Source organism: Vicugna pacos, chromosome 6 (assembly GCF_048564905.1).
Source record: "Vicugna pacos chromosome 6, VicPac4, whole genome shotgun sequence".
In the NCBI taxonomy this organism is placed as follows: Eukaryota; Metazoa; Chordata; class Mammalia; order Artiodactyla; family Camelidae; genus Vicugna; species Vicugna pacos.
In genome coordinates, this window is record NC_132992.1 from 73,461,723 (window position 1) to 73,489,022 (window position 27,300).

The 27,300-nt window shown below is 51.5% G+C and overlaps 2 protein-coding genes across 5 annotated transcripts; one reads left to right on the forward strand and one right to left on the reverse strand.

The window, feature by feature from the left end:
* The first annotated feature begins 34 nt into the window (after positions 1–34).
* On the forward strand, positions 35–7,994 carry AHSA1 (activator of HSP90 ATPase activity 1). 3 transcript variants are annotated; one of them, XM_072963503.1, is made up of 9 exons: positions 35–174; positions 1,803–1,993; positions 3,614–3,696; positions 4,097–4,214; positions 5,267–5,355; positions 6,231–6,359; positions 6,819–6,920; positions 7,424–7,475; positions 7,588–7,994. In XM_072963503.1, the coding sequence occupies exons 4-9, from the start codon at positions 4,148–4,150 to the stop codon at positions 7,758–7,760; spliced, it is 612 nt and encodes a 203-aa protein (XP_072819604.1). In that variant the 5' UTR covers positions 35–174; positions 1,803–1,993; positions 3,614–3,696; positions 4,097–4,147; the 3' UTR covers positions 7,761–7,994. The 3 variants fall into 3 exon arrangements, with proteins under 3 accessions (XP_072819604.1, XP_006206177.1, XP_072819603.1); XM_006206115.4 differs by lacking the exon at positions 35–174 and adding an exon at positions 218–457 and having other exon boundaries at positions 7,588–7,991; XM_072963502.1 differs by lacking the exon at positions 35–174 and adding an exon at positions 493–799.
* Positions 7,995–11,847: 3,853 nt separating this feature from the next.
* ISM2 (isthmin 2) lies at positions 11,848–26,534 on the reverse strand. Of its 2 annotated transcripts, XM_072963505.1 has the most exons (6): positions 26,094–26,534; positions 18,015–18,257; positions 16,282–16,648; positions 14,724–14,864; positions 14,385–14,468; positions 11,848–13,142 (listed from the first exon to the last, which is right to left on the reverse strand). In XM_072963505.1, the coding sequence occupies exons 1-6, from the start codon at positions 26,232–26,234 to the stop codon at positions 12,625–12,627; spliced, it is 1,494 nt and encodes a 497-aa protein (XP_072819606.1). In that variant the 5' UTR covers positions 26,235–26,534; the 3' UTR covers positions 11,848–12,624. The 2 variants fall into 2 exon arrangements, with proteins under 2 accessions (XP_072819606.1, XP_072819605.1); XM_072963504.1 differs by lacking the exons at positions 14,385–14,468; positions 14,724–14,864 and having other exon boundaries at positions 26,094–26,320.
* Positions 26,535–27,300: the final 766 nt, after the last annotated feature.

Sequence of the window (27,300 nt, forward strand, 5' to 3'; positions counted from 1 at the left end):
CTCCCATAAGGCTCAGCAGGCTCGTTTCAGGGTTCAGGGCTACAATGAGACGTGTCCTTTGGGTCTGTACGGGTGAAGAATGGTCGTGTGAGCGGTTGCATTTCGGTCTTCTTAGGGGATAACCAGAGGAGTTTGAAGGAACCCTAGAACTGGCGGAAGCTCAAGTCCTGCGAGGTGGAACGGAAGTACCGGGTGGGAGTGAGGAGGAGCCGGAAGTTAAGGCGGGGAGGGGGCGGGGGGTGGAGGGAAAAGCAAGCCGGGAGGATCTGAGGCCGCTTCTAGTAGTTTCCAGGCACTGCCGGGCGGCTGGGACCGGGCGGTCCTGAGGCTCTGGCTGTGGCTGCTCAGGAGCTGGTGGCGGCGCGATAGGAGAGCCGATGGCCAAGTGGGGCGAGGGCGACCCACGCTGGATCGTGGAGGAGCGGGCGGACGCCACCAACGTCAACAACTGGCATTGGTGAGGGCAAGCGGGGCCAGGCCGCGGGAGCTCTACGGCCGGGCCAGGGTTGCAGGGGCCCTGGGGCCCTGGAACCTCTGCTGGGACAAAGCTGGGGCCGAGGAAGCCCTGCCTGCCGGGAGATGGGCGTGGGTCCTTCCAGTTGCTGGGGTCCATATTCCCAAACTCCTCCATCCTCCGTTTCAGTTTGGGGCGGGGCGCGGTGCGAGGGGACGACGTGCGAGGGGACGACATGAAGGGCTGTGCCCCAGAGGAGAGGTTTCAGCGATTCGAGAACGTAACTCCCTGGCTGCTGCATCCATCCAGCCTGAACAGAAATGCTTCCCACACGTGGCCGGAGGAGTCAGTGAGACCCAAACCGCCGTGGATTGTGTTGGGAGATTGCAGTGTTAGGCTCCGTGGGGTTGGAATTCCTATTTTTCGGCTTATGGGTGGAATTAAAAGTCAGTCATGGGAGACAACTGCCTCAGTCCAGAAGGCTAAGGTTTGGAACGTGTGCAGGTGCTCAGAGCTTAGTTAGTGATGCTGAAGGCGCCATGGCCTCTCACCCGGAACTATTAAGTCGGTTGCACTGTAACTCCAGGGACTGCCCCGGTTGCCGGGCAATCATGGTTTTATAACCTAACCACTCTTAAAAGTCTGCCTTTCTTCATTGAAATCCTCCAGAAGTCATGTTTCCTTATCTTTTAATTCTGTTGAACTTTGTTCATACCGTCTTTACTGTATTTTTACTTTGTTGCAGCTCTTTTTGCTGTTTCCTCTACTAGTTAGTAAAGTGGGAGGCATATAGTTTTTCTTCTCTATATCTCAGTCCGTCTCCTCTCTTCTTAAGATAGAGTACTTGACTTAATTTTTGTTTATTTTGAAGCCCTGGACTTTTATTGTTTTTATGGTCATTTAGAGGGCACAGAATGTGTAGGGCATTTATAGCACAGCCTGAATGTGACAGGTCAAAACATTGTGCTAATTGGTTTATTCTTTATGGGACTTCTTAGCTCAATACTCCATTCAATGGCCGGCTGTGTGCTGGACCTCAGCAAGATGTGCAGTTTCCCACTTGGTCAGACGGGGGCGCCATGTTAAAGTGTCAAGTACTGACCTCGGCACCATCACGCTGAGAAAGGAAAAGAGAATTTTCCATTTACTTTGTAACTATTCTGTACAGCAGTTGTCTTTATTGACAATATGGGATTCCTGATCTAAAAGGGTTACACATTTGTGGACATACTGGAGTGCGACTGAGGGTTTTGTGTTCTTTTCAGGGCGCCTTTAGCCTTGGATGCTCTTGCATAGCAGTGTATCCTTCCTTCGGCTTCTGCTTCATAGCTTTGTTTCTGTTTTGCAGGACAGAGAGGGATGCTTCAAATTGGTCCACAGATAAGCTGAAAACATTGTTCCTGGCAGTGCAGGTGCAAAATGAGGAAGGCAAGTGCGAGGTGACAGAAGTGAATAAGCTTGATGGAGAGGCATCCATTAATAATCGCAAAGGCAAACTTATCTTCTTTTACGAGTGGAGCATCAAACTAAACTGGACAGGTAAGTGTGCTCGGCTTTTAGGACAGGGGTTAACTGTCTTTTGACTGACTTGTTCAGGAGCCAGAGAGGACAGTTTCTGAGAGGTTGTGAGCTTTTTTCAAGGGAGACAGATGGTGCTGCTTTGGAATCCTACAGAAAACAGCATTGGATGTTGAAATTTCTCTGCCACTTTGGGACACTGAACGAGTTTCCTCTCTGGGTCTCACAAGTTCCCAGTGAAGCATAGAAGGTGACAATTCTCAGACTAGCTATTGCTGTCTCTTGGATGATTTAAAAATGTGTAGAGGGGAATTTTTTCTGATTTTTTTTTAACTCTCTCCAGTGTGAGTCTAACAGTTAAGACTGCTGTGCTAATCAGGCTTGTACCTGAATATCATTTGGGGCAGTTTTATCCTTTAGCTTTAGCTTAATGTCCCTTCTGTGATGACACTGGCAGAGAACTGGGACCATGCATATGCCTCCCTTGGGTGGTCCTGACAGTTGGGAGGCTGAATCTTAACACTAAAGGTAAAGGAGTACATGTATGGGTCAAAGCATGAAATAAGTTTGTTTCAGTAAACATTTCTCAAGTGTACGGTAATAAAGAGGAGAAATGTACATTTATCTGTTGGTTTTTTTTTTTTTTTAACTACTAAAGCACAGTAGTCTAGAAGAAGCCTTAGTATCATCTTGCCCAGTCGTCTTTGTATAGGTTGAGAACCTGAGGCCTAGAGAAGTGAAGATAAGTTAAGTGTTTTGTCAGTTAACTTTGAAATTCAGTCGGTTCTGCTATGACGGGACATTTGTTTCTAAAAATCACTGCATTATGCAGAATCTTGCAGCAAAACCCATGGGGCTTAGAGGGAAAATGGGCTTGGACGTGACACAGTACCCAAAAGCTTCATCACTGGCACATTTTTAAAAACTGATAGCACCTTTTTATATATTTTAAGTCATAGAAATACGTAAGTAATATGACGAATATGGTGCTTTACCTTGAAAAAGACCTGAAGTTTACTTGTGAAAGTGGGCATCAGAAGCATTGAGGCTTGTGGGTTGAGGTGGCAGAAGGAGAGTCACCTAAAATCAGAGGTAACGTTATAACAATAGTTGTGGATGGCACGGCTCATAACACACATGATGATCTGAGATTGCTGGGAGAGAAATGTTTGAGATGTGTGTGTGTTGTGTATTCCTGTGCAGCTCTGTTCAGCTGGGTGTGGCTTTCTTTGGGTTCACCTAGTGTTTCTTATGGATGAAATCACATACAAGCAAATGTGAAATTCATGTTACGATCAAATTGTCCCTTAATACACCAATAGCATTGGAACAAATCTGTATTTTCAAAATAAGCATCCTAGCGGAACTGACTCTATTGGCTGTTGACCAAAGCCCTCCCTGACAGAATTCATGCTAGTGCTGTATTTACATAGCTCTTGGTCCAACACTGTAATTACACAGTCTCAAGAAATCTGATAAAGAAGGACATTTTGGGGCAGGGGCAGCTGGCATGTGGCGTTCTCTCAAAATAAAGAAGGTCATTGCAGTTGTCCAAAAAGAAGTATAAGGAGAGTGGTAGTAGAACTCCAGAGTAGCAGACTGAAGAGGAGGAGACTAATAGCATTGCATTGGTTTTGACAGGTACCTCTAAGTCTGGAGTCCAGTACAAGGGCCACGTGGAGATCCCCAATTTGTCTGATGAAAACAGCGTGGATGAAGTAGAGGTTTGTGCTTCCCAATTCCTCGTCTGAATCTTCCACATCTGCTTAGTCTCAGATGATAAAAATGACCTATCATTCAGGATTATAGGGCAGGCGTGGCCCAAGCTTTCAGAACCACAGTCTGCAGATGATTTTCTAGGTCTCTGGTACCATTGGGAGCTTCCAGAGCAGCTTGTGCTTATTTAATTACTTTGCTTTAGCAAGTAACGTGGGTTCTAACGTTAGCCACCTTTGCCTTGGCAGAGAGAACGCGAGAAGGAACGCTCATGGGGATGTACAAGTAACTCAACCCTCACGTATTTCCTTTGGAAATGTCAGCAATTATGTGATTGCTGAGCACCCACATTCTGCAGTGTAGATGCCCATCGTGTTATTTACCACCTACTTCTGATCTTTCACTCAGATTAGTGTGAGCCTTGCCAAAGATGAGCCTGACACAAATCTCGTGGCCTTAATGAAGGAAGAAGGGGTGAGACTTCTAAGAGAAGCAATGGGAATTTACATCAGCACCCTCAAAACAGGTATCTCTTGAGTAGTTACGAATGCCTTGAGGAGGTAGCTTTCTGCCTGTCAGACTCTAATTAAGGGCTTGACAGTCCTTTCTTTGGCAAATGGGTACAAATAGGGAGAGGCTTATTTCATCTCAGTCAGTCTATAAACTTTGAGAAAGGGAAAGATCTGGAGAAGCGATGTCTGATACATTGTTTAATTAGCAGTTGAAATGTGGCCAGTCCACACTGAGATGTTAGTATGAAATAAACAATGGGTTTTGAAGACTTAGTACCAAAAAAAGGAGTGTAAAATATCTTCATAATTTTTTATGTTGATAACATATTGAAATGATAGTTTAGTTGTATTAGGTTAAATATATTAATAAAAATTAACTTCACTTGTTGGTTTTAACTCTTATAGTATAACTACTAGAAAATTTAATATTACGTTTAAGGCTAACATATTTCTCTTGGACTCACTGATCTAAAGATTTGATATCCCTAGACTCATCACTTGAGCATAGTCCTGGACTACCTTTGATATGCATTCTCCAGGGACATTTAGAACGTTATTTGAATAGTAGTCAGCTCAGCTCTCCTCTGTAATTCCAGTTCTGCCAGTGTGTTCTGATTTTGGTGTCAGAGTACATACAGCCATCAGAGGGAACTAGCACAGAAGGTGAAAACCTTTTTTGGTAGGAATCAGTGCTCTGACACCGTAACTAGCTGTGGCTTTTCTACAGACGTAAAGCACAGTGGAGAAAGGAGACTAAATATGCATCCGTAGGTATCTTGCCACACTCTCAAAGTCATTGCAAGTGGCACTACGTTCGTTGGCTACCATCCAGTTGAGTCAGGGGTTTACCATAATCCCAATATAACATGCTACATTCTATAGCATACACTCAGATACCTGTCTGAGTACCACAGAGCTGAGATAAAGATGTAAAGTAGATAAACTCTTCCTTTCCTGTCGTTACCTCATTCTTGGTTAAGATGGCCATATTTGTCAAACTACAATGAAGCCCCCAATCTCAGCTACTAAGAAATAACTTCCAAGAGCTGGGATTTTGTCTTTTCAGAGTTCACGCAGGGCATGATCTTGCCTACAATGAATGGAGAGTCAGTGGACCCAGCCAGGCAGCCAGCACTGAAAACTGAGGAGCGCAAGGTAACTGGTGTTCCCACATGGTGGGGCGGGAGGCTCTCTGGAAAGGCAGTTGAGACACTGTCTCTTCCTTAAGTCCACATCTCAGCTCTTTCTCCCCAACCCTAACCTCTAAGCCAGAGCAGCTTGTGATCTGCTCGTGGTGCTTTTTAGAGTCCACAGTATGTAACTGTCTGTCTGCCTATCTTTAACCTGGTTTCTATTCATTTATAACAGACCCCTAGAGCAAATGGAAGTCATCAGGGATTTCACAGTCTGATTTTTGGTTGCATTTAACACCAGTGAGGGGGTTATGAACATAGAGTGGTCTTCACCTGTATACATCTTAAGTATTATGTCTAATTGGGGTATTGACATTTCATACTTTGATATTAAAGATCTAATCAAAGTTTCAGGGGTTACTTAGATCACTAACTTCACCTGTCAGGAAACTGATGGATTTCACCTGACTTGCAGGCTGAGCGAATATTTTTTCTAGGGATGGAGCTTGTGTGTTTTGGGTTCAGCACGTGGTTTCCAACCCTGTTTACCTTTTGTCAGCGTGCTGAAGGAAATTATGGGAGGCTCCTTCTGGCCAAGCATAAAATTCTGTCTGAGAATCAAGCAGGGATCTAAAGAAATACCTGTAGATTGACTTGTCTTTGGTAGTGAGCTTTTGAGTGTTAGTCTTCCTTCACCTAGAGTGGCATTGAGGAGTATCTGGGAAAGTTCTTCTCCTGACTGAAACACCCATGCACATAAATTTTCTCTAACCCCCTGAAACAGTTAGCCTGGGAGGTGAAAAACTGTGAGAACGAATGGCAGGGCTGTCCCTGAAGCCCTTTTAATTGAGGTTTCACCATTACTCTAAACTGACAGTTTCACCACCACTTCCACAGGCTAAGGCTGCTCCTTCAAAACCCCAGGCCAGACCTGTTGGTGTCAAAATCCCTACCTGTAAGATCACCCTTAGAGAAACCTTCCTGACATCACCAGAGGAGCTCTACAGAGTTTTTACCACCCAAGAGGTAAGTGTAATCTTGTCCTTCCGGCGTCATGGCATCTGCTGTTCCGGGTGACCCATTGTGGGCACATCCCCTCACTGCAGAGGAAGTACTGAGAGGAACCACGAGGTATTCCTCATATCTGCAGAGGCAAGGGAAAAACACTTTTGTTCAACACATTCATCTGAGTGGATTTGCCTTTTTTCTCTTCTGTACTAGTTTTGGGTCACGTAAGTGGGAACCACTAGAGTCTTTTCCATTACAAAAGTAAATGGATCCAAAGTACCAGCATAAGGATTCAGAAAAAATTACTCAAGTTGAAGCCTGGTCTTCAGTGGAACAGAATAGAACTTAAACCTGGTCATTGGGCAGAGTCGTATCTTTGGAAGTGAGAGTTAAGGAGACACATAGGTGTCAGCTGGAGTCTCTCTCTGGGTCCCACTGAGAGCCACACATCTCCCTACCTCCCTTTTTTTTTTGCAGCTTGTTCAGGCCTTTACCCATGCTCCTGCAATGTTAGAAGCAGACAAAGGTGGCAAGTTTCACCTGGTAGATGGCAATGTCTCTGGGGAATTCACTGATCTGGTAAGTACCTGCTAGCCAAGATGTAGTCTCTGTCTGGTTAGAAGATTAATATTCTTTTTTTTTTTTTTTTTTTTTTTTTTTTGCAGCTCTGTAGATAAAATTTAAGGCTTTAATCTCTTCGGTTAATAAAACCTCATTCTTTTTGTTGCAAAAGAATGCTACAGTTGAATTCTCTTGCTGTTCTAGAATTTTTTCCTTAGTGAGGTGAAATTAGTTCTCCCTGGAGAAATCAAACGTGGAAGGGAGGATTTATACATTGGTGGTTTACGGCTTTCCACTTGCAGCATTGAAATTTCACCTAGGTACCGTTGACTGGACCCAGGAATGAGAGAAGCTGCGGCGAATATCACTGCAGAAGCTACCAACTCTGTGGTCCACTTTGCCCTCATAAGTGGTGTAGTTGCGCAGATGATAGACTCCGTGTGAAAAGCAGATGGCACATCCTAGCTAGGATTGCATACATTGTAGTCTGTGGTATAGGCTGATCTCTTTGATTATTTTAGGTCCCTGAGAAACATATTATGATGAAGTGGAGGTTTAAATCGTGGCCAGAAGGTAAGTAAGCGTACTTGTTTATTGCCCCCAGAACTTGTTGTTTTCCCCTTTATCCTCGAACCCACATGGAAACCTTGAATCTGAAACCTCCCTCCCCTCTGCCTTTCTGCAGGGCACTTTGCCACCATCACCTTGACCTTCATTGACAAGAATGGAGAGACCGAGCTGTGCATGGAAGGCCGAGGTATCCCTGCTCCTGAGGAAGAGAGGACACGGCAGGGCTGGCAGCGGTACTACTTTGAGGGCATCAAACAGACCTTTGGCTATGGTGCACGCTTATTTTAGGGCCAGCAGCGGGGGCTACAGCCTGCCCAACACTTCAGTCCAGCCCTCTCCTGACTGGGGCTTGTGACTCACAGGATTGCACCATCCCAACCACTAACTTGGGGCCGGGGCCCCTTCCCTTCATGTATACCTTGGGTTTGTGCATGTTTTCTGCTGGGTGGGAACAGAGGGTGATTTCTCTTTTATGTGTACATACGCTAAATAAACGTAATTTAAAAAAAACATGGATTGGAACGTGTGTTGATTAGTTGGCTGGTATTGATTTCCCTGGAAGGTTTTGAATTTGAATGAAAAAAAGAGAAGGGCTTTGTTTCTGTTCCGAGTAAGTGTGTGTAATTAAGAGGCATGAAGGGAGCCTGCTTCTTGCCAGCAAGCATTCGTGAGCTCGTGTCCTTACCCACTGCAGACTGGCGAAAAGGTCTGTTCCCCTCAGTGAGGGAAATGTAGCGGGGCGGGGGGGCAGTGGGTGTTGGTGCTCTGAGGTCAACCGTGCCAGCAAAGTTTATCACTGGTAGAGGTGGCATCCTGGGCTTCCCGCTCTCCATGGCCTCTTGTAAGAAGACATTATCACCAGGTGCTGGTTTGAGGTGTGGAAAGAGATTCCCACCCTGTGGCCGGGGGGACCTGTGGGCCTTCGGTTTGTTCACTGAGTACCTACCAGACACTGCACTAAACAGTTTCCTTGAGTTGTTAACTCATTTAGCCCCCATAATAGCCCTATGAAATAGATACTTCCATCTTTTCTGTCTTAAAAGAGACTAATCCTTGAATTTCTTAATATATATCCCAGACCCTACAACTGATAATTGAGCAGAGTTGGGATTTGGAGCAAGGACCATAACTGCAGAGCCAGTACTCACGTCTAAACCACTGTGTCTACTGCCTTGTCTTTGGGTTCATCCCCACACGGAAGCTGCTGCGTTTCTAGCATGGTAAGCATCCCTCATGAGTTGAAAATTCCAGGCCTCTTAGTACTCCCAGAAAGAGGAAAAAAATGAAATGTCCTTATTAGAGTATTTTTAAATACCTGGTTCCATGAAACAAGTTTACTGAGCACTGACCAAGGGCTGGGGATATGCTCTCGTGGGGTTCAGACGGCCACGCTGCAGGAAGAGGTAACTACCTGCACAGGGAGCTCACTTCCCTGGACAAGCCCCACCCTGGTGTCCTGCACCCCAGTGTGAGTCAGCATCCTCTAATCCTGACACTACCTCCTGCAGCTACAGCTATTTCCTTCATCTATTTTTGCCTGTTTTATTAGATGGCAGCAAGGCCTGTAGGCTAATCTTACCAACATGACTTGGCCAAAATGCTGTAGTTAAAGCAGAAAATCAGTACTGATCTGGATAATTGAGAACCCCAAAAGCCACCTTTGGCTTGAATTAGTCAACAAGTGCTGGACTGAGCTAATTTGGCATTACATCTGCTTCCTGGGGGTCCAAAAAGATACCTTTTGATAAAGAACCTGGGCTCTAACAAATCAAATCAAGGACCCCTCCTAGCACAGACCAGTGACAAAAAAGAATCCCTTTCACACCTGGCCAGAGCTACCTATACCAGAAGACCTAAAAAAAATCTGAAGTAGAGTTTACAAGTGCTTTAATGAAAACCAAAACACCAGGCAAGGTTACTGTCATGTGACATGCTCAGTAACATTCACATCCCCAGTAGTGACGGCTGTGCCAGTTTTTACCACGGCTTTTACTAATAGCATTTTGGTTAGCCATGGGAGCCTAGAAAGGAGAATGATTGAACTAAAACCAAAAGTTAGATTGGAGTTGTATACACGTCACTTCCTAACAAATTGGGCAAATCTTTTCATCTGTAAAATGGGTGTAGTAAGTATCTTATGAGAGCATTAGAGGTGAACCGAAAAGCACAGGTACCTGGTGATATGTTACCTGCTGATACTTGGGCTCCCGAGCCCACATTTTCCCTTGAGCAGAAGTTAATCTATTGAAAAGCTGATTAATTGGCCAAATTGCACATCCTAGGCCAAGGGTTCTTCTCAGCTAAGAACCATCTGAGGGAACCTGTTAAATGCAATGCAGGAACATGGACTCTACCCCTAGAGATCTGACTCAGTGGGTGTGGGGTATGGCCTGTCAGCTGACACTGTAATATCCCAGGTGATACTGATACCAGGACTGGCTTTTGAGAAGCCCTCCAACATGTTAAGATCTAATTGGAGGAGCCAAAGCAGCACATTTGGTTCCCTTTTGTGAATAATGAGACAAAGGATCTGGAACATCCTGTCTTCCAAGAGACAAGGGCGGTTAGCAGGATCTGGTGGGTTTGTACTCTTGGTTGTTTTAAACCTGGTAAGAATTCAGTCTCAGTCTTGCCTGGCCTACAACCCTTTATGATGTAAACCAGAGATGGGGAAAATGGGACAAAACCATCCTGGGTGGCCAGGGCAGCTAAGTTAGAAAAAGCAGTGGTGGTCGTGCTGGATGCGTGGCCCTGGACGGCTGCTGGGGTCTGGGACAGGAAGAACAGCCTGGTGAGTCGGGTCATGATCAACACTGGACCAGAGCAGAGGGAGGGGTCCTCTCTGATTTCATGGGCCCCTGGCCGCTTCTAAAATTCTCCCTTTAATAGAGTCAGCAACCCCACCACAAATGTTTCTCCTCACACACAGGTGTTCCCTAAGCCTGCAGCCACCTGCATAGTGTCTCTTTCTCCTTTGTACAGTTTGAATAAACACCATTTTATAGCTGGTCAATGCCCCAGCTCCTTCAAGGCTCCTTTCTAGCCCCGCTTTCTTTACTTTTCACTCATGTGGCCTGACATGGTAGCAACTTAGCATGTCACTTAGAGATTAAAAATGGGGCTGGCTAAGTTCAGTTTAGGTAATAGACAAGCATTAGGTATAGATTACATATAGTGTGTCTCAGTGTCAAGGTAAACTATATTGGAAAATAGAGGAATTAATGGTTTCCTGCGAAAACAGACTCTGGGATACCTCTATCTTGTCTTTTTTTTTTTTTTTAAGTTTCTGCTAGAAATAATTAAAACATGCCTGTGCTAACCGTATTGAATTCCCCAGATAAGAGACAGAAAAGTGAACTTGGCCCCCATCTAGTGACCTAAGACCCTGCCCTCTCTGACCCTGTAACATTCTAGTTGCACCAGTATTGTTAGACTGTGTCCCGGGATGAGACTGATAAACTTACCTGTAGGTGTGATGGTAATTGGAAACATCTGGCTCTCAGCATCTCCAGGTGGTGGCTCTGAACACACCTTGTCTCATTCTGCCTCCTGGTGTGTCTCTGACTTCTTCAAATGCCAGGAGTGACAGTGGAGTGTCTGGTTAGGGTATCAACTAAGACAGGATACAGGTCCCGCTCTGTCATCTCATAGGTGGAATCCTCTGGACAACTCCTCTTGCAGCAAGTTACTCAGGGAAGTGGGGCCACTTCCTTGGGTGTAAATGCGATTTATCTTTTTGACCAAAGTTATTTATCTCTTTGACCCTGAAGTCCTGCCAGCTCCTCCCTGCCTCCCAGGCAGCCCTTTATGAGTGTAAGGATAAACTGTTGTTTAGTCTAGCCTCTGTAACCCAGGAGCTGCACCTGCTCAGCTAGGTTAGGCAGTCACAAACACCACCCACAGGAGCTCGGCTAGGGTTCTGAGCAAGGGCTCCCTACGCGCCTCTGCTCTGCTGGGACCCCAAATTCTTCATCAGACAGAATTTGAAAATAAAGTGCTTTATTGCTGAGGATCCCAGAGAGCTTCAGGGCAGCTGTCAAGGGGCTAGGACTGAAGTCCCCTACCTTTTGAAGGCTTTTGAGAACAGAGACAGTGGGGACATCAGCACTGTAACCCCATAGAAGGCAAGGACATGTTGTGTGGGGGTTGGGGTTGGAGGTAGATTTAACGGAGGCAGGGAAGAGGCATGAAATATGTTGGGTGCTGACTTTCTTGTCTCTTCCCAACTCTGAGCTCAGTGCGTTCCCCAACATCACCTTGGCAGCTTGAAGTGGGCCTCAGTGGGAATGGCCCAAATGCTACAAATTGAGGCTGTTTCCCCTGCCCCTCCCCTCCCACTCCCCTCCCCCGGGGAACTGATTTACCAGTTCACCCCGCACACGACACATCTTCCTGAGTGGTTCTGAGCCCAGCCCAAGCCTGGCTGCTGTGCCCATTCAGTGTCATCTCTCAGCCCTGGACAGAACAGAGGTGGGCTGGACAAAGAAAGGGATCGGAATTGGTTGACCCATCCCCTACCCCGATCCTGCCTTGTCTTGGCTTCCTCAGCCTGTCTGTCCACACGTGGCCCCACTGATGGCCTTTAGCCCTAAAGTGGTTTCCGCCAAAAGGCAGCTGGGAGCTGAGGATAACCTGCCTGGCAGGAGGTGGGTCAAGAGGCCACGTGGGACCATTCAGAGCTAAGGGGATGCTGCTGACCCAGGCCTGGCTGTCAGCCTGCCAAGGGGCAGCTGTGAGGTGGGATGAAAGGACTGGTCCTCGGGGCTTGGGCTCTGAGTGACTCACCGCAGGTCCAGGGCTCAGGATATGTGTGGAAAGCCCGACTCACACCTGTGCCCAGAGCCAGGGCAGAAGAGCCCAGCTCTCAGGGAGAGGGAGGAAAATGGGTGGCCAGGCTAGGCAGGAGAGGGAGCCCCCACAGACACATTGCCTGGCACCCACCAGGGCCTTGGGGACTGAGCTCCCTTCTCTCACCCTGGGTCCTATACACCTTCAACCTTCTCCCCAATCCCACGCCGACAGGTGGGGCACAGACCTCCCTGCCTCAGGTTCAAAGGCAGAGGGCTGGAGGCCCCGGACCAGCCCCACCAGGTGTAGGCAGAGGCAGGGGGAGGGGCCTGCAAGGAAAGTTCTTCAGCACAGCAGCCTCTCATTAGTACTCCTTAGCCTCCTGCAACTGGGCCAGGTACTCCTCCTCGGGAGGGTTGTCAGCGCAGGCCCGTCCATTGTTGGGGGGCCGCACAGCGTGGTAGCGGCTCCAGTCCCCCTTACACAGGATCCAGGGCAGCGTGTCCACCTTGAAGTGCAGCTCAGGCGAGAAGTCGGTGCTGACGAGGTCGGGCGCGCCAGCACCCTTGCCTCGGGTCAGCAGCCGGCTGCCCGCGTCGTAGCAGCAGTGCTGGGCGGCCAGCGTGCTGCTTTCCACGGACAGCAGGGAGCGCAGGCAGAAGCGGGCCGTCGGCTGGTACACATCCAGGCGCTCTCGCGGGCCACTGGCATCCCTCCACCGGAAGCTGCGGCCCTGGTGCTCGTCCTGCAGGCTCACGGCACTGGACACGGCCTCCAGCGGGTAGGCGCACGGGCAGCTGGGCAGGTCCTGCAGCACCTGGCTCAGGTACTTGGCCAGGAAGTCACTCTTGCAGTTCAGCCACTTCTCACAGCTGTCCACATCTGCAGAGGGCAGGGTTGTGGGAAGGGGCCTGGTCAGCCCCTTGGTGGGGTGAGGGCAGGCCAAGTGCCAGTGCATGGAGGGAGAAGGTCCAGCTGGCACAGAGGTCTGGCCTTAGGGGCCAGAGCAGAAGGACACACACCTGAGCCAGAAGCATGTAAGGGCGACCACACCACCCAGGCACCCTGAAGCAAGAAGCCGTGGCTCAGCACGGATGTTGGCCAAGGGGCTGGAAGAGGGGCCTGGAGGCCCTCGGCTGACCCAGGCCTGCTCCCTTTAGATGCTGGGTGGTAGGAAGGACCCTGGGATTCTGGGGAAGGAGCTGGGCCAGTTGTGGGGCAGGGACAGTAGTTTGAACCTACTGGTAAGAAAGTGTTTCACTGTTTTAACCACTGTCCCAGTCTTGTTCTTATCTTTGCCTTTCTCAGGCTCACTCTGTCTGTCTGGGCCCCCTGTGGCCCCTCTGTCTATGCTGCCCTCCCCTCCGCCACCTCCCTACCTTGGGAAATGTGGCTTCTGACTCTGGCCACACAGAACAAATTGCTCCTTCCTCTTTGCTCCAGACCCTTGGGGCCTGCTTGGCCGTGCTGTACTCAGGTAGGTCCTGTGTGTCTTTCCCCCTAAGACCTGAGCTCCTTGAGAGCAGGGACTGGGCTTAGCCAACTGGGAGTCCCCTGTCCCACATGGTGCCAGGTGTACCACACCAGCTCCAGGAGCTTCTGCAGCGTTGATCATGGGACCCATCTGCCATCAGGGCTGTCGGCTGCTGCCTGCCTCCTTGCGGGGTGCAGGTAAGAGCAAGAGACACAGATGTGGAGTATACTGGTGAAAGCATGGCCTGCTCCAAGCTTCTGGAAGGAGCAGCCCTGGAGCTCTGGACCCTGACCTACTTTTGACAGCACCTGCTCCCCCGACAGAGCCTGCCAGGAACCTCCAAGAGGGACCAGGGAGTGGAAGCCAGAATGTCCCTATCCCATCCTGCTGCTGGGGAGAAAATGCAAATGCCCCACCTGACAATTTCCGAGCCCTGCAGCTCCCATCAAGGCCTTCTTCCCAGCAGGAATATTAGGAATATTAGGCTGGGAAAGGCCACGGGCCTGGCAGAGGGTGCTCAGAAATGATAGGCTCCCCTTGCTGGGGAGGCTAGCCCTCCAGCTGAAAAATGTACTCTCTGCCTTGATGGCTGGAGGCAAGATTCCTGGCGGTGCAGTGAAGCTCCACCCTCCCGAAAGGTTTTCACTGACCTGGGCTGAGCATGTCCGTAGCATTGTGGGCCAGGGGCTGCCACCTCTCACTGGGGAAGCCCAAGGGGTCCTCGTCCTCGGTGCCTTTGGGAAGAGAGGAGGCCGGGCTGGTGGCACCGCAGGGCACCTGTGTGCTCCCAATGGGGAGACCCAGCCCTTACCAGGCTCTCGGTGCCCACGGCATCTGGGACAGGCCTGGGACAAGGACCACCATGTGTGAGCTTCCTGCCTCCCCTCTCCCCACCCCACCCCTCGTACAAGGTGCACATGCCCACACTCCCAGGGGACCAAGCCCAGCATGTAAGCCACTCCCTGTGCAGGAGCTGGGGCTCGTCTCACCAGGACAGGGGGGCAGGTCGCAGGCACGGGACTCGGTGGCAGTGCAGGCGTAGCCACAGGGCCGAGTCCTCCGCTGGCTGCCGCCGCCGCAGCTCCCACTGCAGGGAGACCAGGGGCTCCACTCCTCTTGAAGCTCATAGTCTGGGTCAAGGCAGGGGGCCAGGGGTGAGTGAGCAAAGCCCACAGGGTGTATTGGTGCGAATAAGCAAAAGACACCCCTTCCTTGGGAGGATGCAGCCTGAGCCAGGACTCCCCTAGTGAACAGAGCATGGGCTGGATTTCAGCCCCACTCGCCTGCTCAGCTGGGTCCCCTTGTGCAGTGAACACCCGGGCAAATGCAGGAGGTGGCCCTACAGAGACAGCACAGCCCTCAGCCACCCACTCTGTGCCCTAACAGCAATGAAGAGGAAAAGATATCTGGAGACCACCTGACCACTGTAGGTGGGATCTTGGGCAAGTCCCCTTACCTCTCTGAGCTACAGTTTTTATGTCAATCAAAACCAAGGGTGACAATACTTCTCTGGCACTGGAAGTATTAAAGAATGTCCCTGCTGCCCACGTTAACTACCCAGTCCTGCTCTGAGGGACCTGAAATACACCATGACTGCACCCACAGCCCTCTGGCTATTCAGGGCTGAGGCCCAGGGCTCTCTGTGGAACCCCCAAAGTACTGACACACACACTCAGCTCTCTCCTTGCTTCCCAGGCAGGCCTGAGCAGGCGGGCACCAAGTGTTTAAGGAAAATCACGGGCAGAAAAGCTGAAAGTCATGAAAATTCTGCCTGTAAGCTTACATGACTTTGGTGACATGGGGGAAGCCTGCTACGACTTAGTCTGAATCAGTGATGAGACAACAGAGCTCTGGAGAGAACTGCTGTAACTTGTGAAACACGTCTGCACCCAGGAAAAACCGGAACTGCAATACATAAAAATAAGAATGCCTGTCATGGCGGGGACAGGCTTTGGGTGATACTTTCTGGACAGTCTGCACTGTTACTGTTTTCTAAAATTAAAAGTGAAAATAGCCAATACTTTATTTACTGTCTACTGGCACTTTATACCCAATCCTATGTAATAAGGGTTGTGCCCATCTCTATTTTATAGAGGAAGGAACTGAGGCACAGAGAGCTTAAGTAACTTGCCCAAGGTCACTCTGCTGGTAGGCAGCAGAGCCAGGCAGGATTCAAACCCACCCAGTCTGAAAATGAGGTCCACTGTGAGAGGTGGAATTTCTAAAATTTCTTAATTTGCTGGAAACAAATATAGATATGAATATCTATATTCTGATACATATCTGTGACTATATAAAATATTAACAAATGTCTGTTTTGCTTAGGGAATCTCAAGGCTCTTGTGAGAGTCAAAGATTTGAAAAAAAAAAAACGCAGCACTTTGTAAGCTGTGGGTGCCATTACTATTCAGCTGATGATGGTGTTTGTACAGGCCTAAGCGCCTGACCTCCCCAGCTGCCCCTGCCTGGAATGCCTTGACCCTTCTCCCTCACCCCCATTTCCACTCCAGGGGCATCAGCTGGGGATGCTAAGAAGGGGGTGCTCACCGTAGCTGGCGGGCTCCTTGAAGGTCCAGTCCCCAGGGGCCAGCCAGTCCTGCCCCCAGCCTCCAGTGGTCCCACTGAACCCAGGCTCCTCATAGTCATCATCTTCCTCATCGTTGTCCTCCTGGTCCTCGCTCTCACTGTACTCAAGAGGGTAATCTTCCTCCTCCTCTTCTTCCTCCTCCCCTGGGGCTTTGCCCGTGAGGCCTGTCCTCCCATCCTCGCCCTCCAGGTAGCCCCAGAATAGAGGCCAGAAGAACTCCTTGGCGGGCAGCCAGCTGGGGGCGCCCTGGGGCCAGCGGTTGCTGGGCTCGGCCATCAGGTCCATCTCCACCTCAGCCTGGGGGTCCTCCACCACCTCAATGGTCACCTGCAGAGGGACAGACACAGGCTCGCCAGTGAAGGAGAGCTCAGAGCTGGACTCCAAGGAGAGGGGAGATGACAAGTGTTGGGGCAGGAGGCCCAGCTTTTTCTCTAAACCTATCCATCCTCTTGGCCAACCTTCTTGGCCTCCCAGGGCACCTGGGGTCCCAGCCTAAGACCTGGTTACGAATCAGAATCTCCTGGAGATTCCTGACTCCCTGACCCCACCCCAGACACGGCTTTAACTGGTGGGAGGTAGGGCTAGGTGTGGTGGTTCTAACATGTGCCAGGGTGGAGACCCACTAGTTAAAGTGAAGCTGGGTTTGAATTCTGACTCCACCTGCCCACAGGCTGCCCAGCTTCCGGGCCCACTAACATCCCTGAGCCTCCATTTCCTCGTTGTAGTGATGGTAAATGAGACCAAATGATAGCAAATCCTCACAACAGCCCTGGTATAGGGGGTGAGCGGGTTTCGTTCAGCACATAGTAGACAGGAAATAGGTAACATGAAATCATTTATGTAAAAATGAACTTTAAAAACATTTTTGGCTGTCACAAAGCCAAAGGTCACTGAACAAAATCTGGGGTGGAGGGGAGAACCAGCAAAATATAAAGAAGAAAATGGGAATCACCCATATTTCATCTCTGACAGATAACATCTTGATTAATCTTCCAAGTTTACATATATATAATATATATAGACATACACACATATATATACACATACACTTTTAAACAATTTTAGACAGTTATATCTTTTATACTTTGGTGGCCTTTTTTTCTCTTTTGATGAAAGGGTTTTGTAAGCTGTAGATGGTATACACATGCAGAATTATTATCTTTAGGGATCAGGACTGGCAATGGAGTATATAAACTAGAATTCTACTGGTCCCCCTAGTTTTGTCTCCCATAAAGCCCCTCTGGTGGGCAGGCCCCCATTCCACCAGCCCACCTCATTCTTCTTTACGTGCCTGCAGTCAGGGGTGGGTCTGGCAGGGATCAGACCTGCAGGCTTTCCATTAGTCCCCACCCCAGCTTCTTCCAAGTATCCCCTGCAGCTGAAGAAACATTCTCTGCTCGTTTGATCCTCGTGACAGCCCTGGCAGGTGGGTACTGTGTGCCTCACGCTATGGCCCAGGAAACAGAGGCTCACAGAGCCACGTGACTTGCTCACGTTCTGCAGCTGGAAAGTGGAGGGCACGTACTCCTCTCACTACTCCACAGGAGGGGCATAGGGAGTCACCATCTCTGACCCACACAGGACCCCTGCCCTCCAAGGAATACAGGACAGGATGCCTGACCTCAGAGCTGAACTGTTCAGCCCAGCTCCTCTCCAGGGGTCCACTGAGCCCACAGCCCCCTGTAGCTCTCACCTGGATATTGGGGTTTGGGGCACTCAAGTCTGTGTTGGCCAGTCCCGGCAGCTTTTGCAGCTCCAGCAGTAAGGGAGCATTCTCCAGGGCCCTGGGTGCAGGGGGCTCGTGCACGGTCAGGGCCACTGGCTCAGTGAGAGCCCGGCGCCTGTGTCGGCGGGGCCCTGCCTGGAGGCGGGCTCTGGGGAGCAGTGGTGTCCCTTCTTCTCCTCTTGTTGAGCTGGGATCTGGGGAGGGTGAGACCTGAGGGAGAGAGAAGGGGAGGGAGGGGTGCCTGGGGTTAGGCCTCACCCCATGTAGACCTGGAAAAGGCTGGCAGGGAGCCAGGGATTTAGGAGCCCTGGGGTCAGACAGGGTCACAAACTTACCTTGTAACCGTGTATCCAAACACGTCTGCTCTAACAAGCACCTCAGAGGGTGGACTGTGTCCACAAAGCCCTTGGACAAATGATGCCAAGGTGAGGCATGAGAAGGAGGGTTAAAATCAGGTCTCTACCCATGGAAGAACCATAATCCAACCTCCTCATTTTACAGATGAAGAAATAGAGGCCCAGAGGGGAAAGCGAGAGGTTTCAGGTAGTGGTTCCAAAGTACAGTTTGCAAACACCTGCCTCAGAATCCAGGGCCCTTGTCAGAGAACAGACGCCCGGGCCCTCTCAAGTCAGGGCAGGAAGGCCTGCAGGGGAGTGGGTAGCAGGCCTGGGCCCTTGCCCTCAGCACGCTCCCTGGCCCCCTGGCCTTCCTTCCCAAGCCATCCATATGGGGGCTGTGTTTCTTGGCATCCTTAACCATAGGTGTCTTCCTCTGCCTGCCCACTTAGGGCCCAGCCCCTTTTCCTATTCCAGGCTGCTTATACGGCTGGCTGCCAATTAATTCCCTCTGCCGGCCAGTGCCACAAGGTCACACCAGGCCTGTCCTTGCTTCAGCTCAAATGATAAGTGTGAGGCAGGTGCTAGATGTCTCTGACTCCTGCTCCAGCCCTCACCGCTCAGACAGCAGAGACCTGGGGGCTCAGCACCCACCTCCAGGCTGTAGCCATTGCCCAGGCAGGGCAGAAAGTGCACTGCCCAGAGCCACTTTGTGAGTTCAAGGGTCAGGAGCCTGTGGACCCTGCCTCATCCAGGCCACAGCCTTCACCCTACCTCCTCATATCTGGGGCCCTTGGTATGGCGGAAAAACGTGGGTCTGGAGAGTCAGATCAGCTTGGGTTCAAATCCCAGCTCTCCCTCATACTATCTCTTAAATTTGATAATTTCCCTTCTGCAAAATAAGGATAATAATTCCTACCTGGAAGAACGGTCAGTTTTATTTATCAAACCCTTCTACAGCATCGACTGTGTGCCAGGCACTGTTCTAAACACTTAATCACTTGTTTCATCCTCCCAACAACCCTCAGAGGTAAGTGCTAGCTGTCATCTCCACTTTGATAATGAAAACTAAGGCACAGAAAGAGCAAGTAACTTGCCTGTGGTCACCCAGACGTTTAGTGGTTGAACCAGGATTTGAACCAGGCAGCCGGGGCCAGAGCCCACGCTCCTAACCATCATGCTGTAGCACTGCAGCTGAGAGCGCTGAGAGTCTACTTCACAGATCAGGGGCTGAATCAGTCTTGTTTCTCATGTCTCATCCCTTTGACTCCCTCCTTCTGGGGTCCCCAGATGCCTGGCTCCAAGGTTTCTGCACTAAACTCCTGGTCCCAGGGCAACCATGGGCCCATCTCATCCTGGGCTGGGAGTCTCTTGCTGAGTCAAAGTGTTCTGGTTAGATGGCCGGCGTGGATGAGCCAAGGATGGGTAGGTAAGTGACGGCACAACCCAAACCCTTCGCTGACCAGTCTTGGAGGCCTGGAGCATCCCTAGATGCTGTCCTCCTGGCAGTTCCCACCCACAATTCCACAGAAGCCCTAACTGTCCCTGTGACCTCTGGGGCACAGAGACAGGCAGACTTGGGGCAGCAGGAGAGAAGACATTTGGCAGTGACATTTGTGGTTGTCACAGCTGGACTGGTTGCTACTGGCTTCTAGCGGGTAGAGGCCAGAGATCCTACAATACATAACACAGTCCTCACAGCAAGGATTACCCAGCCTATAATGTCAATAGTCCTGCAGTTAAGAAATCCTGCTCTAGACAGGCTGCCTGGGTCTGAATCTGAATGTTAGCCTGGCTTCTGACCTGTGGGACCCTGGCAGAGGACGTAACCTCTGTGAGTGTCCTCATCGGTAAAATGGAAACAGTAGTGGGAAAGAGCTGGTACCCAGCAGATGTACAGAGTGTCTGTTTCCAGCCCTCCACAACCTCTCCAATCCCTGATGCCCAGTGGAACCAGACAATGAATGAGGCCATAGAAAGTTCTGGCTAAACGTCACAGCTACACATACCCTTCCTCTCTGGGAGCCCCCTGCCCTGTGCGTCAGCCCTGGGGGAACTTCCAGGAGTGGAGGAGGATAGCTGGTCTTAGTTTGGGTTCCCTGAGAAGCCAGCCCTGAGACAAAGATTCAAGGACATGTGGTTCCTTTGGAGATACCAGCAGGGAAGGGAGGCAGCTCGTAAAGAATGCCCCATGAATCCAGTGACCCCGGTAGACAACTGGCATGCATCCTAGTGGGCACCTCATTATCCCACCAGTCACTGGCTGTGGGAGGGTAGGCTGGGGAGAGGATTTACCCTTCGGGCACTTCAGTCTTGCCATGTTAGGCTCAAAGCAGTCCCTAGTGCTAGTGAAAGCCCTCAGGCAACTGGACGCTGGCAGCTGGAAGGAAGGCCTGTGAGGATGTGGGCAAAGCACCCAGAGCCCTGACCTGCAAGTGTTGTCTGAGCACATCTTCCCAAGCAGGTCTGGGCAAAGCCCTTTACGTACCTTCTGATACTTAATCCAGCCATAGTGTAAGCTCCCTGCAGGTAGAAATGTTCCTCTGTTTTGTTCATGCAGTATCCAATGCCTAGCACAGTGCCTAGTACACAGTAGGCGCTCGATAAATCATTGCTGGTGATTAAATGAATACCAGCATCGCTGACGGGGTAGTGTGACTATCCCTATAACTATGAGCTATGGAGGCTCAGAGAGGGTAAGGTTTTTACCCAAGGTCTCACAGGTTACACTACCGGAGCTCGGGTTCAAACTCAGCTCTGCCGGATCTCAACGCCCTGGCGTCAGTGCACTCACGCATGCGCAGACAGGCCAATCGCTCCTCAAGTGCAAACACCTCTGCGATCACGAACCACTTCCGCTTTCATCTTCTTCCTGGCCCCTCAACGTGCTGGTAATGAGTGCAGGCTGGAGGCCACTTCGCCTGGGTTCAAACCCCAACCTGTACACTTACTGGCTGTGTGGCCTTGGGCAATTTACTTAATCTGCCTTAATTTCTCCTGGTTACATTAGGGAAATGGCTGACAGTCCCTGTCTTGAAGGGCTGTTGAGTTAGAACGGCGCCTGGCACATGGCAGGCGTGCAGCGAATGTTACCTAGAGGTGGTGGTAGATGGTTCTCCCAGAGAACCTCTCTTGGCAGGCATGGTGTTAGTTCTTTACATCTTACTTTGTCTGAAGATCCCTTTCCCTGACCACGCTGATGCAGGATTTCTGGGTGGTATATTTCCATCGTGTTTGGAAGCAAATTCTGAGGCGCTGGCCTGTTTAAGAACACCTGCCCTATCCCACAGGGCCACCTCCCACCCATGTTATGCTCACCTGCGGAGTTTCACGTGTGTACAGATACACAACTCCATTCTTTTGGGGGATGGTGTCGTTGCCCAGATAGGCATGAGATGTATACATATACACGAAGATCTATACCCTACCATTCATTCGCTCTCTATCTCACACACACATCACGAGCCCATGCATACTCTCCCAGGCTTGGCCGGGCAGCCCTGACCCATGTGTTTCCAGTTAACACAAGAGCCCCCCCCCCACCCAGAAACCCTTACTGCGTTGCACGAGCCTGGCTTGATAACTTGTTTCGGCTCCCCTCACAGTCCCCTCACTCTCCCTTCTCCTCTCTGGCTCCTCTCTGGGGTCAGGAACTTGTTCTGGATAATGAAATCCAGTTGCCAGGTGCAGCCCAGCACTTCCCCTCCCCGCAGCCCCTTTCTGCAGGCCCAGGCGCATCCACACAACCAGGCTGCTCGCACAATCACCTCAGCTCCCTGAGACGTGCTGGAGACCCAGCATTCAACAGCACGTCAGCCTCCTCACTGGTGTGGGCTGTTCTAACCCAGCCCACCCTGGAACCCACGGGAGACCTCAGAGCCCGCCCCCCAAGCACCATGGCAGGCTTCATGCTGTGTGACCTGTGTTGCACAGGGCCCTGCTTCGGGTTTATGGCTCTGCTCTTCCCATCTTGAAATGCTTAGAGATCCCACATTTTCCCTGTGCACTGGGCCTCACGAACTATGTAGCCAGGGCTGCTGGGCACCCTATATGTACTGACCCACTGAATCCTCACAACAACACTTTGGGCAGGTCACTAACATCATCCTCACTTCCTGGGTAAAGCAGCCAAGGAACAGAGAGGTGAAGTAACTTGCTTGGGGCCACACAGGGGGGCTGGCAGAGCAGGTTTTTGAGGCAGATGCTCTGGCTGGAGGCTCTGTGCTCTTAATACTCGTGCTTTGCGAATTCCAGGCAGGGGCTGCACCTTCTGGTTTTCTGCCTGCCACCCTGGGGGGCTGTATGTGTTGGATGAACAAAACACTAGGATGGGATGTTCTACTTTTCATATCCAACCTTCCTTTGATCCTCATAACAACCAAGTGAGGTGAGAAGGGCAGGAACGAGATTAGGAGATGGAGATCCAGTGAGGCTGAGACTTGCCTGGGACCACGGAACAGCCCAGTCTCCAGGCCTCCTGCTCCTGTCCTTCCCTTTCTCCTGCAACCAGCCATCCAGTGGTTCCAACCTCTCAGAGTGAGAAGAATGTTCTGGAGGGAGAAGATGGTCATAGTCAAGGTCTGGGGAGGTGCCCGCCTCCCAGGAGGCAGCGGAGGGCAAGGCCACAGGTACGGCATCTCACAAACCTGGGTTCCAGTGCCCCTTCTGTCACTTACTCATTGTTTAGGCTAGAAAGATCCCAACCAAAGAAGGCCAACCATCAGGAAAATACCTGCTTCTTGGTGCCACCCATCTGGCAGGTGAGACTTTTCAACCCACCATGCCCCTCCTGTAGTACAGGCCCTGCTGCCAGGCAACTGGCTGGAGGATGGACCAGGACTAAAGTGCTAAGTACCCCTACCGTGTGCATGACACGGGCCGGGGCTTGGAAGCTCCTTCTGTGTTTAGCCCTTCATCTCAGCCCGTATGCTCACCAAGTACTTCCTTCCATTCAATTCAGTCCCTGCCACCACAGCATGAACTCCCCCAGCTCTGCCCTGAGGGGAATCCTTCATGTGGGTCAGTCCTGGCAGCCGCAGAGCTGCCCTCTGTCAGTTCCTGTCTCTTGCCTAATTCTAACCTTCATCACCCTCTTGTGGCTGCCAGTCCCCAATTCCCCTCTCCCCTACCCACTGTTAGTTCCCTCGTCCCTAAAATGAGGATAACAAGACAAAGAAAAAATGACAGACACTGTGGCTGTTTGGGTGGTGTTCCAATCCTAGCTAGAACAGAAGATACGCCAGGCAGAGCTGTGTCAGTCTCTGCTTGTCCAGAACTTAACCAGTTGTGTGCCAAGCCCACCCACATGTGCAGTGCTTTCTTGCCCCACATGCCACCCGACAAAGCGGGTTCTCTTATTCCCATTCAGCTGCGGGGGTGAACTAAGGCTCAGCAACAGGCCTACCCGGAGAGGGGGTGGTACATTTTGTTCACGATACTAATGATTTCAAGACTTTTCAAGACTTTGGATAAGAAGGGTTGGGGCATGACATGCAAAGATGGACCATAAGGTCCCCAGTGTAGCTCTTGAAATGACAGATCTGGCTCCCAATCCCAGCTAGGCTTAATGTCTCTGTCCTCGATTTTTTTCATCTGAAAAGTTGGAATAATGCCCCAGTCAGAATGGTTGACAATGAAATAACATCACAATAGCATCACTCAGTATTGAACTGAGTCTGCAAGGCCCAGGGGATGCTCGCTTCCCTGCAGTCATCCTACCCCTTGGGGTCCAGGCTGGTCAGTTATTTCTGACACATCACCAACGCCCTGGAACAGCAGTCTGTCCTTTCTCACCGTGATGCCTCAACTCACACCTTGGATGTGTAACTGCTTTAGCACATATCATTCAGACTCGGGAAACAATGTTTGAGCTGGATGGGATCATGAGATGACTTAGTCCCTCATTTCAAATGTCAGGAAATCATGTAAGGTGAGTCACACATGAGTTAATTACCCACTGGGACCAGAACCCCAGGCCCTGGGCTCCAAGCTCTGCTTTTCTCCATGGCACTCATTTACTCCAACATGATTTTGAGGGCTCTGCCAGCTCTACCCTAGGGCTGGGGATGTGACTTTGGATCTGAAATAACTCATTCTCTAGACTGGTCTTGGGGGAAGATCTGGCAAACATACTAAAAATAATTACAATACAAAGCAGTAGTACTAGAGTGTAAAATATTTATGCCAAATGAGTAGGGAAAAAATGCCAATGCAATTAATTAATTTTATTACCACTGTCATCTCCACCGAGGAGGTGGGACTGGCCAGAGAATGTTCAGTTCCTCTGGATTTGTCTTCAGCAGTGGTTCCCAACAACGGGGGGAAGGGGGTGCTATCCCCTAGAGGATAATGTCTGGCTCTGTGGGGGAGTGGGTGCTGCAGGCATCTAGTGGACAGAGGCCAGGGATGCCACTCAACATCCTACAACGCTACAACGCGCAACAAAGAACGGTGCAACCTAATGACAGCAGTGTAGAGGGAAAGAAACCTGGTCCACAGGAAGTACTCCCAACAGGGGCAACAATTAGATCTCGGGGGAGGGGGCAAAAAATCTAAGTATTACAAAGGTTTGCAACACTCCAAAGGGCCACAATACATGAATAGATAGTACATCCACAGAGGCCCCCTAAAGTGCAGTTGGGCAGGGGTGGGAGGGTGGAGGGGCTGGGGGCCGGGGTCCTTTCTTTCCATTGCCTCTGGAGGGCCTTAGCAGCCTGGGCACTAACAGGGTGCCAAGCTCCGGCTCTCATTTCACTGCTCTCCTGCACCCACCTGGGCCGCTGAGTGTCCTCCTCTGGAAAATGAGAAGAACCATTCTGACCTCCTCCTAGAATTGCTCAGTGCACGGGAGGGGCCAGGATCCTCTATTACACAGGCCTGCTCCTACAAACCCTGGAACAAGTCTGGAGGGTTTTGTCCACATGAGGATGAACATCCACTGCAGTCCAGGACGGAACGGCTGGACTGTTGACCCCTGGTGATGGGAGATGCCGGTTTTGATAGACAGTGATTTCCCATGTCTAAACTACTCTTCCATTTCACTCCTCTATCTTCAGTCGCATCCAAAGGCCCCCACACAGCCCACCCAGAAAGTGCTCCTCTATCTCTTACCGATCTCTTCTGCTTGTCCAAGTACGTAATGATACGGCCCTCGCCGACCACTCCCACCCAGCAAGTTGGTGGAGGCCCCCCACTTGGTGCTTCACGTTGTCTCAGTTCACACCTCAAAGAACTCAAATCCTCAAATACAAATTTGATTGAAGAGGCTGCACCTGTGGGTCCCTCGACTTTTCAAACCTCAGCAACTCCCACTCGCCAGCCCCCAAAGGTCCGGGGCCCTCACCCACCTTCCCCTTGGAGGACTCCTCTCCGAGCGCGCACCTGGACCGCATGGCTGCAGGGGAGTTTCTCTCAGAGCGAGGGAGAGGAAGCCCGGAGGTTCCAGGGTGCCTATGCACCTCACTCATCCCAGAAGTGAACTTCACACAAGTGAGGTTCCTCCCCAGGCCGGCCGGCTGCACAGCCGGGCAGTGGGGGCTCCCGCAGGTCCCGCGCACCTGGCCACTGCCCGGTGCCCCAGGACGTCCAGGCTGGCCCTGCCCTCGCAACTGGGGGCCGCTGCTCGCGTCCCGGCGCCGCTCCCCTCGCGGCCAGAGCGGGGTCCCGGGGAGCATAGACCGAGCGCGCCGCAGCCCCGCGCCCCGCCTCTCACCTCCGCCAGCCTCGCGTGGCTCCGGGGTCGGGGCCCGGGTCCCCGCGGCTTCCGCAGGGGGAGCCCTCGCACCGCGGCCAGCAGCGCCGTCAGCAGCACCACGCCGAGGAGGAGCGCGGCGCGGTCGGGGAGTCGAGGCATCGTCTCCCTCTCGAGGCTGCTCTGCCCGGAGCCTTCGCCCCTCCCGGCCCGCTCCGAAGAGTCTGTTGGCTCTCGGCCTCGCCTGCTCCGGGGGCGGGAGAGCCGGGACCGCGGCGCAGGCCTGGCCGCGCCAGCGCGCGGGGTTCGGGAGGGAAGCCCGGGCGGCCGCGGCGGCGCGCGGGGCGGGGGCGCGCGGCTCGCCGCTCCCTCCGGCTCCTGCGGGGCGTGAAGGCCCGCGCTGCTTTCGGGGTCAGCGCCGGGGATATCCCCCGCCCTCCCCGGAGGGGCGGCCCCTCGCGCTCCGGGACAAGTTTTGGCCCAGCGGGCAGCTCACTTTGATCTGGCCGCCTCCCCGCCCTCAGTCCTCGCCGCTGTCGCCGTCACAGCCCCAAGCGAATTCCTGTTCGGGGGGGGAAGTCGCAGCCCGCTGGCCGGCGCTCTCCAGTCCTGCGCCGCGACTCCTGCGGGGTCGCTCTCCCCGCGGCCGCTCCGAGGGCGACGCTGGGGACTCACGGACCGCCAGGGCCTCGCGGGCGAGGGACGCGACGCAGCCCAACGCGGGAGCCTTCAGATCCTGGGCAAATGTTTTTTGTGCACCGAGGTAGATTGGCTTGGGGAAGAAGACCTGGAGGTAACTCCCACCAAGGCTCTTCCAGCTCCCATGCGGGACGTAAAGACCTGAGGAACACCTGCCACTTGGCACCCAATTTCCTCAGGTGTTCTCAGAGCACTTCAAAAACCAGGAGAGTTAAGACTCAGATGTGAGTATGAAGTCCCAGAAGGACAGAAGCAAGCCACATTTGAAGGAGTGGTCAGAAGATCCTGCCGTGCCACTGGGTGTCACCTCGCTCCATCCTGGATGAAACAGTGGGACCACTCACTTCGTCCAGCGAGACACTCGTGCAGGGATCCTCTTTTGTAGGGCATGCGAGTCATGAGATTAAAAACCTCAGCTTATGATAACAATCAGGAATTCTGACTGGCAGTGATGATTTTAGTGGCCTGGTTGGGGTCTGTTAGGGAATGCGAACGCTGTGACATAGGGCAGGTGGGGTGGGGTGGGGTT

Bases quoted from the DNA above. Each gene is read 5' to 3' on its own strand.
- ISM2 (XM_072963505.1), bottom strand. From the start codon at position 26,234: ATGCCTCGACTCCCCGACCGCGCCGCGCTCCTCCTCGGCGTGGTGCTG. The intron at 16,649-18,014 runs GTGAGAGCTACA...GTCCCTCTGCAG, and splicing joins CCCCAAACCCCAATATCCAG to GTGACCATTGAGGTGGTGGA. The intron at 13,143-14,384 runs GTCAGTGAAAAC...TGCCCTCTGCAG, and splicing joins TACGGACATGCTCAGCCCAG to ATGTGGACAGCTGTGAGAAG.
- AHSA1 (XM_072963502.1), top strand. From the start codon at position 690: ATGAAGGGCTGTGCCCCAGAGGAGAGGTTTCAGCGATTCGAGAACGTA. The intron at 4,215-5,266 runs GTATCTCTTGAG...TTGTCTTTTCAG, and splicing joins CATCAGCACCCTCAAAACAG to AGTTCACGCAGGGCATGATC. The intron at 6,921-7,423 runs GTAAGTACCTGC...TGATTATTTTAG, and splicing joins CTGGGGAATTCACTGATCTG to GTCCCTGAGAAACATATTAT.